The 12,503-nt window shown below is 53.4% G+C and overlaps 2 protein-coding genes across 2 annotated transcripts in view; one reads left to right on the forward strand and one right to left on the reverse strand.

Moving 5' to 3' along the window:
* Window positions 1-7,174, forward strand: part of KMO (kynurenine 3-monooxygenase (kynurenine 3-hydroxylase)) — a 9,686-nt gene extending 2,512 nt beyond the window's left edge. Inside the window, exons 3-15 of the mRNA XM_010139215.1 lie at window positions 29-126; window positions 1,090-1,179; window positions 1,414-1,462; window positions 2,201-2,288; window positions 2,954-3,119; window positions 3,625-3,696; window positions 4,204-4,325; window positions 5,026-5,173; window positions 5,452-5,509; window positions 5,606-5,688; window positions 6,544-6,645; window positions 6,738-6,797; window positions 7,001-7,174. Coding sequence (XP_010137517.1) covers window positions 29-126; window positions 1,090-1,179; window positions 1,414-1,462; window positions 2,201-2,288; window positions 2,954-3,119; window positions 3,625-3,696; window positions 4,204-4,325; window positions 5,026-5,173; window positions 5,452-5,509; window positions 5,606-5,688; window positions 6,544-6,645; window positions 6,738-6,797; window positions 7,001-7,174 — 1,310 coding nt within the window. The remainder of the gene's footprint in view (window positions 1-28; window positions 127-1,089; window positions 1,180-1,413; window positions 1,463-2,200; window positions 2,289-2,953; window positions 3,120-3,624; window positions 3,697-4,203; window positions 4,326-5,025; window positions 5,174-5,451; window positions 5,510-5,605; window positions 5,689-6,543; window positions 6,646-6,737; window positions 6,798-7,000) is intronic.
* Window positions 7,175-9,696: 2,522 nt separating this feature from the next.
* Window positions 9,697-12,503, reverse strand: part of ITGB2 (integrin, beta 2 (complement component 3 receptor 3 and 4 subunit)) — a 6,454-nt gene continuing 3,647 nt past the window's right edge. The window contains exons 10-15 of the mRNA XM_010139216.1: window positions 12,081-12,265; window positions 11,164-11,408; window positions 10,700-10,919; window positions 10,324-10,529; window positions 10,049-10,215; window positions 9,697-9,762 (exon numbers count right to left, since the gene is read on the reverse strand). Coding sequence (XP_010137518.1) covers window positions 9,697-9,762; window positions 10,049-10,215; window positions 10,324-10,529; window positions 10,700-10,919; window positions 11,164-11,408; window positions 12,081-12,265 — 1,089 coding nt within the window. The remainder of the gene's footprint in view (window positions 9,763-10,048; window positions 10,216-10,323; window positions 10,530-10,699; window positions 10,920-11,163; window positions 11,409-12,080; window positions 12,266-12,503) is intronic.

The raw sequence follows: 12,503 nt of genomic DNA on the forward strand, positions 1-12,503 counted from the left end.
TGTTGACCTAACCTCTCTTTCCATGCAGACATCCGGGTGGCCAGCTTTACCCGTGGCAGAAGCATTAACTTGGCCCTGTCCCACAGAGGACGCCAAGCCCTCCAAGCCGTGGGGATGGAAGAGCAGGTACCCTAGCAGCTTCTGTCGGTGGTGGGGTCACTGTGGTTAAAACACTGTTGACTTCAGCTGGTGACGGATGGGCTCTCTTCTGCTCCCCAAGCACGCAGGGGCCACCACAGAGATGGCTCTGCTTTTGTGATGTGGAGGTAGACTTCTCCCATTGCATGCCCGCAGCTTGTCTCTCCACTGCTTTGTAGCACAGATTCCAATGGGGATCTCCCCCAGCCTCGGGCAGCACCCAACCCCGGGCAGCTGGGCTCTGCTCGTGCCAGAGGGTGCTTCCCTAGGAGACCAACACTCAGATGACACTTCCCAGTGGTCACCTCCCTATCATACTCTCCTCACTCTTGGAGGGTGAGGGCCAATGGGGCAGGAGTAGGCAGACTCCCAAAAGAGCTGGAGTACCAGCATGATGTGATAAAGTGGGCTGCTTTCCCCCCCAACATGCCCAGATTTGTATTTTCCCACAAAACCTTGAGCTTTGGGCTGCCCTGAAATCCATGCACACTGACTTCTGCCCAGCACGCTTGGCTTGGAGCCCAGCACCCCTCTGCAGGGTGCTCACTACCATCTAACACGCAGCTTTTGGCAGTGGGGGGTGTGATCTCCTGGCCTTCTCTCCCTGCAGAGGAGCCCAGGCAGCTCGTATCCCAGCATCAGGATGTAACATGGCTGTTACCTTCTGCCCTGTCAGACACCCTGGGACTTTTCCTGTCACTTCTGTCCAAAAATAGTTTTCCCTATTTTTGTGAGAGTAAGTAACCTCAGTAAAATGTAGCAGTGTGGCAGTGACAGCTCTCTAGAATTTTCCCCAGTAACCTGGATAAGCACGGGAACACGGATGAGCAGAGAGCATCCCATTCTCCCTGGAGTGGGCTGTGTGGGGTGGGTGGCGCTTGGTAGGTTGTGCCCTCCTGTTGGCAAATCGGTTTTGGCCAGAAGGCTGGGCTGTGTTCCCTTCCATTTCAGATTGTGTCCAAAGGCATTCCCATGCGGGCAAGGCGGATACATACACCCTCGGGGAAGAAATACTCTATCCCCTACGGGAAGAAGAACCAGGTACCGGTCTTGTGCTGCCAATCTGGAGACGCTTTGCAGAGCACGAAGGGTCTTTGACGGTGGTTGTAGCTCTGTGTGAAGGACAGCCTGGGGCTCACACTCTTAGAAAGGATGCTGTGAGCAGGAAGGGGTCTGCGTGATTCGGCGGGGCTGTTGGGAGAGGGTGGTGTTTCTCCTCCAGCCATGCAGAGCATCCTTCAGCAATGCCTCCTGACCCCTGTGTTTCCCTTGCAGTATATTCTGTCTGTGGACAGAGCAAACTTAAACAGAGAGCTGCTCACAGGTAGGCTGCCAGATCTGCTTGCAAACACTTTTACACCCTGTTCACTAAGGATTTAGGGTTTGCCCCTTGAACAGGAGACTTTGGGCTCCTCTTTGCCTGTGAGTTCTGCATAACCTGGCTCTCAGGAAGTGCAAACATGAACTAGCTGTTTTTTCAAGAAAACCTGTGTTGTTTCCCCGCTGCTTGTCTGACGCAAAAGGGTATTAAACAAGTCCCCCCAAGGCCTTTCTGAATATGCAGCTCTCCAGCATTCACCCTTGAGAGGGAGCTGTCTCCACTCCCCAGCTCCTGGCACTAGCATCTGCTCCCAGAACCTCACCAGCCAAAGCAGGAGATATGTCCTCAGCCTTGCCACTGTTTGTGGCATTTCTCACAACCCCTGACCATATAAATAGGAATTGGAGCACCATGGCAGAGTATGTAATCGGGCCAGGCCAAATTTCCTATTGACTACAGGCACCCCATCCCATTCTGAAACACAGTGTGGTGGTGGTGAAAACAGGTCAACGGCTCATGTCATTGTGGAGAAGCAAGAAATCTTCGCAGAACTCTTGCACTTTTAAAATAGTTTTCACCAGAGTTGACCAAATGCAGTCTGAGTGTGCCCTGCCCTCCGGCCATCGCTTCATATGGCAATCTGATTTGCTGTAGTGGCAAAAGTCCCTATAATTTGGAGATCTCTTGGAAGCATTATTGGGGTCACAGTTCAAGCCTTTACATTTAGTTTTCTTTTCACAGCAGCTGAGAAGCACTCCAACACTAAACTGTACTTTGGACACAAGCTCCTGGGGTGCAATGCCGAGCTGGGGATGTTAACCATTAAAAGGTAAATAACTCTTGTAATGCGCAAGCCTGGGATCAAGTGCTGCGCTTAGTTTCTGCTTAATCATTCATAGAACAATTGAGCAATCTCGGTTTGAAACATGTAATTCCAAAGTGTCAGCTTTGGAAAGCGGAGACATCAAAGCAGGGCTCATAGGGAGGCTGAAAAAAATTTAAGCACCTCGCTTCTCCTGCCCCGGCAGCCTGGCAGTAGGGCAGGCACAGTAGGGCTTGCTGCCCCGTCAGGGAATAAACGGTACGGTCACCATAGCCCTGTTTTTCAGGGGCAGGTTGCTCATCAGGGAGGGCAGCTAATGACCTTGTTCATAGTCGTGTGAAGTTCTGGTCATGCCTCCCATCCACCTGGGGATCATGCCTCAGGGTCATCCCCCCTTGTCCACTCTACGAAACAGTAGCATTGTCCCAACAGTGCCTGTTGTATTCGTGGGCAGAGCTGGCAGAGTTATGTTTTTGATAACCTACAGGATAATTATTTACCCTTACACTGAGCTCCCCAGTGAGCAAAAGCCAATCTTCCCTCACCCTAGAAGATTAATAATGCTGGAGGTGACCCTGGCATTTTGCAGAAGGTAGATCCACTGTGCCCAGTGGTGCTGAGCTGGCCTGGAGTTACAGCAGGATTGATGCAAGGCACTCTACTGCTTTCAGATCTGATCAGGAGCTCTTGCAAGTCAGCTATGATCTCATCGTGGGATGCGATGGAGCCTTCTCGACAGTCAGAAAGCAGTTCATGAGGCAGAAGCGCTTTAACTACAGTCACGAGTACATTCCTCATGGTTATATGGAGCTGACCATTCCTCCCAAGGATGGAGATGTAAGTGCTCCTGTACTGGGGGCTGCTACCACCTTTGCAGGTGGGACACCTTGTTTCCTTCTCACGCTACAGCAGCTCTACAGAAAGAAATTTCTTGCGTGGGTCTCAGCCAAGAGGTCAAAACCTTCCTAGGAGAAAGCAGGCATCTCTTCTTCCAGTGGTGGGGCCAATGTCTTGGTACCTTGCTGCAAATATCCTAGAGAGTCTACGCCAAAGCAGTGGGGTTAACTCCAGCTCTGAGAGTTTCTGGGGATACAGGAACGTGTCTGTGAGGGCATCAGTGACTGCAAACCAACAGATTTTTGCCCATCTTTCCTACACTTTCCTCTTGCCCTCATTCTGTGTCTCCCTGAAGCATCAGGTCTGAGAAACGGGCCCTGTGGTCATTGTACAAAGGTACAAAGGATGGGAACTGGTGTACTGGTGTGGAGGGGAACCAGAGGCTGGGCTAGGGAAGCTGAGCAGGATAGGTCAGGAATGCAAGGTGATTTTCCTTCTCTTTCAGTTTGCCATGGAACCAAACTACCTTCATATCTGGCCGAGAAACACCTTCATGATGATCGCGCTGCCCAACATGGTGATCACCCACGGGCACACTCCCCTGGGGCACAGGAGATGAACTGGCTGTGGTGGCAGGCACATGGCAGGGGCCGGGAGGGTCAAGAAGGTGCCAGGAGGGATCCCCAACCTGTGCCAGGTGTCCCACAGCCTGGAGGGTGCAGGACAGGACCCCCAGAGCTGGCCCTGCCTCACAATGCTGAGCAGGTACCTGTGCCACCTCTGCACCCACACATCTGAGCTCCCCTGAATCCCCCAAAAACCAGCTCTCTGCAGCTGGGTGTTATAAACTAGGTACGGGAGTTCCAGGACAGTGTGCTAGATCACACGCTGCCCATTTCTGTCCCACCCCACCTACCCCCAGCGTGTGCAAGCCCATCGTAGGAAACGTGGTGGTCAGGCACTCATCCCCATGTGCAAATGGGTGGCTGTGATTGCCGGGTGACAGCTTGGAGCTGCTGCTCCAAGTGCCAGGTGCTCTCTATGGTCTCCGGGCTTCTTTCTGACCTTCATCCCTGGCTGGCAGGACAAGTCCTTCACCTGCACGCTCTTCATGCCCTTTGAGGAATTCGAGAAGCTCACAACAGGCGAGCAAGTGCTGGGTTTTTTCCAGACCTACTTCCCAGATGCCATCCCCCTCATTGGAGAGTAAGTATTTCCATCTCCCCTGGTCGCCCATCAACACAGTGCTGTGAAGCCAGGGGACACATCCGTGTTCAGCCTTGGGGTCCTGGTGACAGGGTTACGAATGCTCTTGGGATGGATCCCCATGCCCCGTAGGTCTATGTTGCTTCTGCACTGGAACAGCAGGGGAGGTTGAGGTTGGCCCTTGAGGAACAATTTCTTCCCTGCTGGGGTTGTGCAGGCCTGTCCCAGGCCGCCCAGGGCAGTGGTGGAGTCCCCATCCCTGGAGGGGTTTAACAGACGTGTTGATGTTGTGCTGAGGGATGTGGTTAGTGGTGACCTGGCAGTGCTGGGGGAATGGTTGGACTGGATGATCTTAAAGGTCTCTTCCAACTGAAACAATTCTGTGATTCTGTGATTCTGTGACTTCATATAAACTTAGAAACTCAGATATCGTCTGGCATATCCTTCCTACAGTGACCGACCACCACTGCTCATCGTAAGAGGACTCCTCACAGTCAGGTTGTGTGCAGAGCTTAAAACCTGCAGGCTTTCTGGCTTCCATGTTTTTCCCAGCACAAAGAGCCTAGTGAACAGACTTGGGTTCTGCATCCTAATGCTGCCAGTGCCCGTGGCCCTGGCTTCCTGAGCTTGGATGTGGCACGACTTGCTCTTCTCGTTTCTTGTGGTCGCACAAGTGAAGTATCTGTTTTTTTGCCTGAAGGCGAGAGCTGAAGCACGATTACTTTTTGCTGCCAGCCCAGGCCATGATATCTGTGAAGTGCTCCTCCTACCACCTTGCTTCCCGGTGTGTGCTGATGGGAGATGCCGCACATGCCGTTGTGCCCTTCTATGGACAGGGCATGAATGCAGTAAGTTTATGGCTGGCCCTGGGCCATGTCAATTGGGTCCACACACCTTCCCATGGGGCAGAGGACTGTGTGGGAGTGGGTCCAGCAGGGCTGCCTCAGGCTGCCAAGAAAAGCCACCCCTGGATTTCTCTGCAAGACCCCTGGCAGAGTGGCCTGGAGTGAGACTCCAGCTGAAGCTGTGGTTGGTGGGACCATGCACATGTGAACAGCTTCTGTGAGAGCACTTCTTGTGAACTCATGGTCCCTTCTGCCTATTTACCCTCTGATTTTCCTCCCAGGGCTTTGAGGATTGTCTGGTCTTTGATGAATTAATGGATCAGTTCCACAATGACCTTGGTGAGTGAGCTGGCCAGGGAGGATCGAGAGCAGAGGAGGATCCCTCTGCGGCAGAAGGCAGCTGAATGCCCATGAGCTGCTGCTTTCTTCTCCCAGGTGCCTGCCTTCCCGAGTTCTCCAGGCTGAGGGTACCAGATGACCACGCAATCTCGGATTTAGCCATGTACAACTACATAGAGGTAGGTTAGCCACCTGATATAAAAAGGCCTAAACCATAGGCCTTGAATCAGAACTGACTTACTGAGTGAACCCCCAACTTGTGTATCTAAAGTCAGAAGCCTTGCATATCTAGAGCCAGGAAAACAGTAACTCCTCATGGGTGTCCCAGATCCTGGCCAGATTTGAGGCACATCTGGGTAAAGTGAGACCAGCCAAATGTTTGCCGTGCAGGTAGTCACGAAGTCATGTTTGATAAAGAATATAAAAGCAGGACCCCTGTCACAGCGAAGTCGGAGACCTCACCTACAAGTGGACGCACTGTGTAGGAATTCCCAATTGCCGGAGGTGTTCTCCAAATCCTTCGCTGTGGCCGGGGCTCCCCAGCTGATGCACGGATTTGGATGATGGTGACGTATGAAAGGCAATGGGTGATGTGTCTTTCTCAATCACTGCAGCTGACTTTCTGTAGTGATGATTAGGTGCATTATCTTGTGTGCTCTTTTTACCCTGCTTACTCTGTTTCCTGCTTTGAGCTAAAGTAAAATACGTTTATTTTTGGTTTTAACTTGGTGTCTGTGTCCTTGCTGTTGACCCTCTGTCATTTGGCAAAACACACACAGACACTTATGGTTCCATGGGCCATGCACATGGCAGCGCCCTGTTAGGATGCACACAGTGGGCAGGAGCCCTGGCAGGACTCTGGTCAAGTTCTCACCCTGGCAGACTTTACCCTAAGAGCTCCTTGGGAATGCTGCTGGGGCTGGGGAGGCTCTTCTACCTGCAGTGACCTCCAGGACAGGCAGCGGGAGACCTAGAAAGCTCAGGGGGCTCTGCCAAGGTGCCCTGGCAAAGGGGTGATGGTTCCTCTGTCACAGATGCGCGAGCATGTGAATTCAACGTGGTTCATTTTCCGGAAGCATATAGACAACTTCCTCCACACCCTCATGCCTTCCACCATCGTCCCACTGTACACCATGGTAAGACCAGCACCTGCATCCCCACTGCCTGAGCTGCCACAAGCTCACCCTGGATGGCTTTGTGGCGGTGACGTGTTCCTGTACCCTCCTAGGTGACCTTCACCAGAATTCGCTACCATGAGGCACTTCAGCGCTGGAAATGGCAGAAAAAGGTTGGTCAGTGGTAGTGCCCATCCTCCTCATGCCATCAGCCTCGTGAGCTCCACATCCTGCACGCCAGCACTGCTCAGCTGCAGGGCAGGGGGGCTTTGGTGGTGGGATATCGCCAGGTGGGTGCAGGTGTGAAGACTTTGCTTGGTGCCGCAGGGTAGGAGCAAACCTCTGATGATGTCGGGGTTTCTCTTTGCATTTGCAGATAATTAATCAAGGGCTCTTTGTCGTGGGGGCAGCAGGACTGTGTGGCACCTACCTGCTCATAAAGCGGCTGGCACGGGAGCTGGACTTCTGCTCGGAAAGCTTGTGGGGCTGGTCCCATTATCTGAAGAGTATTGGAAATTTTCCCTTTGGCACACAAGTGGCCTCAATGTAAAGGGTGCTCCTGGGTGTAGTAAAAGTGAAGGCATGGGCTGTGGACTCAGCCAGATGATGTTGTTTCTCTTGAGATGTTGCCTGGCAGCTCCTGCAGCCCCTCTGCCTCCTGCCCTCCTGGGACCAATGGTGATCCTTCTCTCCAGGTGAGAGAGGCCCACTGGGGCACAGAACGGTCAGAGAGGCTCTGCAGGGGCTCAGGTAAATCTCTGCCTCATCTCAGCAGCCTTGTCTGGAGTGATGCAGTGTGTCATGGGCTGGGAGTGGGTTTTGTGTGCAGTGATGGAGGGAGTGGGTGCTCTCCCAAGCAGCAGGATAGCTCCCTGAACTGGTCGGAGTGTCCCCCACCACATGGCTGACTTCCTGCTCTTACCAAAATCAAAACAACATCTTGACTTGAAAAGCAGCCACCCTCCTCCCCATCCCATGTCATGGTTCAGTTATTCTTGGTGGAAATGAAACACCTTTAAGAAAGGATGTTCTGGAGCAGTGCTTGAAGCCTGGAGAAAGGGCCATTCCACATTTGGCTGAGAAACACTTCCGACTTCTGCAAGCTGGTCTCCACAGAGAGTTCACCAAGCCTTTGGGCTAAAGCAAGACCAGGGGCCTGAAAGACCCTCCTAGCTCAGTGTTTTCCCTCTGGGTTTTTGCATGTGCCCTGGCACATACTTCTGTCTAATGCAATTACTGATCGTCTTTCTTCTTGGAAAAGTCTGGATCCCTCACCAACATTCTGTAATTGTCCTCTGAAGCTTGTATGTTGTGGAGCTTGTACTGCAACACTACACCAGCACTGAGACCCGCAGCTGCTGATGGGGGAGGTGGTCTCTTCACCCAGGCTACAACAAGCTCTGTCTGGGTCCCTGGCAATGGGCATTACATCCAGGATCCAGAGTCCTCACTGGTGCCGCTGGTGTCTTTGTGCAGCCAGGCGCGGGGTGCATGGGACCTACACTGAGTGGGGGTCCTTGAACCAAAAATACCTGCAGGCTGTGATAGTACTGGGAGAGTATCAAGACACAGTTTCCTTCTTACTTGCCCTAGACCTCACAGTCACTGTTGAAGAAGAGCAGAACAGCCCAAATTAACCCCTGGTTGGACACGGTACAGCCACTCCTGTTTCAGGTGATTTAGATACAGCTGCCAGCAGATGGGCAGGGACAAGAACTGGTTTGCATTATTTAGTGAGTCATTTTTGACTTGCAGGGGAGCACCCTTCAGGAGGTAGATGGCAGACTAGTGTAGAAGACAGTTAGTTTGTTCCTCTGGCCACCATCTTTCCCGGGCGCTGTGTCTAGGGGAGATGCTGGCAGCAGACAGGATTTTGCTGTATTTTCTCTGATGAATGCTTCAGCTGCTGCCCTTGCACCCAATTCTTAGCCAGACAGATGTATTTACTTTATATATTAATTCTTACTAATGTCAAACCTCTTCAGAGAGCAGATGAAGGTGTGACATAATACAGCTCTACACAAACTCTTCCCAAACTTAAAGCAACTATGGAATTGCACTGCTATTTCACAGGAATCACCCCACAACGTAAGAGCAGTTAGCTCCTGTGCATGGTCTGGAAAAGTGCTGAGCTGGAGCAGCTCCCAGTACTGCCGGGTCTTTTGCATGCCTGGCCCTTGGCACGTCGGATGCGCTCGCAGAACAGGGAAGAGATCTCGCGCTGGGGGTGGTGGAAGAAGCTGTGGCCGAGCTTTGAGCTGCAGGCAATGGTCGGTGCTTATGTCTCATCATTCAAACAGTTGCTCCTTTGCTTCTTTGTCATGCAGAAGACTAAGGTCCTGGTAGGGATAAACCAAGCTTGCAGGAGCCCAAGCAGAACCTTGCCCAAGGTCAGACTGAGGAGGCAGCGACTCTAGGAAGCAGCTGAACAACTTGTGAAAAAGATTCAGTGCATGTTCCCCAGCTGCTCTTCACTGCCGAGTACAGGTGCTCACTAGCCCTTAGGGCCCATCACCTCACTGCCACCACCAGAGCAGACCACCAGGTGGAGAACCCTCCACATCCAACTCAGCAGTGAGAGCTTTAGACACTAGTGCAAACATAGTGGTGGAGACCAGTGCAGGAGGGGGAGGCATGGAGCAGCCCGGGAGCAGATCCTGCTAGAGCAGGAGGGAAGTGGCTCCAAATCACAGCAGGAAGGACTCTGTGCACTCATCTGGATTTGGGGCTTGGTGTTTGAGACTCCTGCCAGAGGGCAAAGTTAGCATCAAGAGCTGAGATAGTTGGTAACTGGTATAGGAGCCATTGCGTGTGGGCACTGGTGAGACCTGCTCTGCAGTCCCATCCCAGCAATGCCACGTCTGTTCCCTTCTCCCAGCTCCACTAACCCCACCACTGAGTGCTGTGCCAGGAGACAGGCGTGGTGCAGATCCTCAGCCAGTGCTTGACGTGCTGGTGGCCTCTTGTAAGAAGGGAACAAACCGACAGGATAAAGAAGAGTAGGTGGCAGCCTTAGTCTGAGATTTTCTTTATTTAACGGTGGTTCTTAGCACTGCCAGGCATTGCTCCACCTCATTGATCGTTGAACCTTGGGTTCACAACCGTGGTGGTGGCACTCTTGAAGAGGGGGTTATCAGCCTGGAGAGAGAGCAGTGAGACACCCGTGTTGTTGTACTGGATCAGATTTCCAGCATGGCATTACCCACCCCACCCCTCCCAATGTTGACAGTGAAGACAGCATTGGCAGAAGAGCCCACAGGCTGCTTTAGCCCCTTGCAAAATCCAGCCAGACTGTGGCATTGGCCAGTGGGGAGGGCTCAGGTCTGCCATGGCTGCCTCTGGAGAGGATGTCCCCTCCAGGTGTCCCCACCATATGTACATGATCATCCCAGCACATCCCACCGCCACGGACAGGATCTCTTACATCATTCCACTTGGCCTTGGACTTCTCCTTCTCGAAGCGGCGGTACTCCCGGCGGTCAAACAGCTCTGTCAAGAGCCGCCACAGCAGCAGGAGCAGCAGGCCAATGAGGGCCACGCCGGCAACAGTGCTACCCACGATCAATGCGATGTTGGGAGGTTCAGGGCACTCTGTGGGGCAGATGGCATCCAGCATGAGCCCCCAGCAAGGTGGTGAGACTGCCATGGCAGAGCTGGCAGCCTGCCTGCAGAGGGGCAAAAGGTCCAGGGCTGGGGTACCTTTTGTAGGACTGACGGTGACTGTGTACACCTCATGGCCATCCTCCTGGACCATGCGGAAGGAGATCCAGCAGTTTTGGGAGTCCTTCTCCCTGCACTGCTTGCTCACCTCTGTCGGCTCCTCGGACACCTGGATGTTTGGGCAGGCCTGGGAGCAGTTCTTCTCGAAGGGGCCACTCTCAAAGGCCTTGCATTCCACGCAGGAGCTGCAAAACAGGTGGCCACAGCTCACCTCTGCAGGGGCAGAGGCCCTCTCACCTGGCTTTGTCTGGGGCTGGGCTCTACCCCAGCACAGGAAGGGCTTGGTTTCACTTGCCCAAGAGGTGAGGAGGATCCCTGCTGCCCACCCCGTGCCTTCTCCACGTGCCTCACTCACACGTATCTGCCACAGGGCGAGGGGCAGCCAGGGCAGTCCTGGCAGAAGGGGGGCTGGTATCCTTCCTGGCACTGGCAGCGGTTGCAGTGGCAGGTCCCACGGAGGCTGCACTCATTGCGGCGGGTGTTCAAGCAGCCATCAGTCGACTTCTTGCACTGGCAGGCGCTGCCCTGGTACCCAGGTGTGCACTTGCACTCCCCGCAGTCACATAAGCCACGGTCTGCAGGGAAGACCTTTCAGACCAGAATGCTACAGAGATCGAGGTCGCCCTTCCTCTGGCCATGCTTGGAAAGCATTACCCACCCTGCGCTCTCCATGCCACCCTCCATGGGGTGATCAAGGAGGTCCTGCAGGCTGGTGCAGTGGGACCCCTAAACCCACCCACTTGGGTTTTGGAAGGGAAAGGCGGCATCTGCTTGGGGATGCAGTGCCCTGGTGGAGAACCCATCATGCAGATGCATTACCTTTGCCACCGCAGGGGAAGCCATTATGAAACTCGCAGTTCATGTTGTCGCACTCGCAGAAGGTGCCGTAGATATGCTTGTCAGGCACATCGCTGGTGTGGCAGACACACTGCCCGCAGACACAGTCCCCCAGCCCCGAGCAGATGATCGAGCTGTTGTCCTTCCTGCAGCTGCCCTCCAGCTCCTTGCTCGTCTTGCCTTTGGTTTCACACTCGCAGTTCTTCCCTATGTAGCCTAAATCGCAGCTGCCGCCAAAGGAGAGGAGCAAGCTAGGGTCAGCAGCCGCAAGAAATGCTGTGGGGCATGTGTGGGGCCCAGACCCCAGCCAAAGCAGAGCAAATCTGGGACAGTGTCACTGAAAGCCAACCACGGCATGTCGGTACTAGGTCCATGCTGGAGGAGGGCAGCTGACTGGGAGGATACCTCAGAGATACTAAGATACTAGTACCCCAGTCATGTTTACAACACCAAATGGTTGCCTGGAAATTATTGTTGTGTTTATAATTTCCAAACCCTTGCAAGGAGATCTGAGTTTTTCCTGAGGAAAGCTGGTCTTTTCCTCTCCCTTTCACTGATGGGCCATAGAGCCTTATTCACACTTAAAGACCTGTGTGAACTGCAGCTCAGAGGTGGGATTTTTGAGAGATTCCTGCAGAAATCTGTGTCTGCTCAGATTGGGCAGTTGGATAGTTGGATGGACGGTTGGGTGGGTGGGTGGATGGATGCCTTTAGGAAAGCAGCAGAGGCTCCACAACACTGTGTCCCCTGCCTCCATGAACATAACCTGCTCCTCAAACAAGAAATTTGGTGCAAAGCTGCAGAGCTGAGTCCTTGGCTTGGCCTCATGTCCGTCTCCCAGCAGCTCCCCAGCTCTGGCAATGTTTGAAATAATAGTGTTTTGGGGGCACAGCATGTACCTGCAGATCCCACAGACAACGTGGCCTTTCCCATTGCAGGCGGTCGGGTCGGGCTGCTCGTTGCAGTTGCAGTCACAGTTGCTGTCCAGGTGGACGGTGAGGGTATCTGTGAAGCCCAGTGGCCGGATGGTGAAGGACTGGCTTTTGATGCACTCCTTGGCTGTGACCTTCACTCTGAAGATGACCTAGAAAGTGCAGAGTGAGAAAGAGAAGGGCCAGAGGCCATCAAATAGCTTCAGCAATCATAGGGTGTCATCAGCCCCAGGCTGAGCACATGCACATTGAGAACAACAGAGGATCCCCCCATCCCACAGTATTTTGGACACTCTTGGCATTAAATTCATGTAAACAGAAAGCCTGGAACTACAGGCTGGGTTCCTGCTGTTAAACAGGATGGGCATTGGGAGCCTTGTGAGCTGTGGG

Source organism: Buceros rhinoceros, unplaced genomic scaffold (genome assembly GCF_000710305.1).
Source record: "Buceros rhinoceros silvestris isolate BGI_N320 unplaced genomic scaffold, ASM71030v1 scaffold1917, whole genome shotgun sequence".
NCBI lineage: Eukaryota > Metazoa > Chordata > Aves > Bucerotiformes > Bucerotidae > Buceros > Buceros rhinoceros.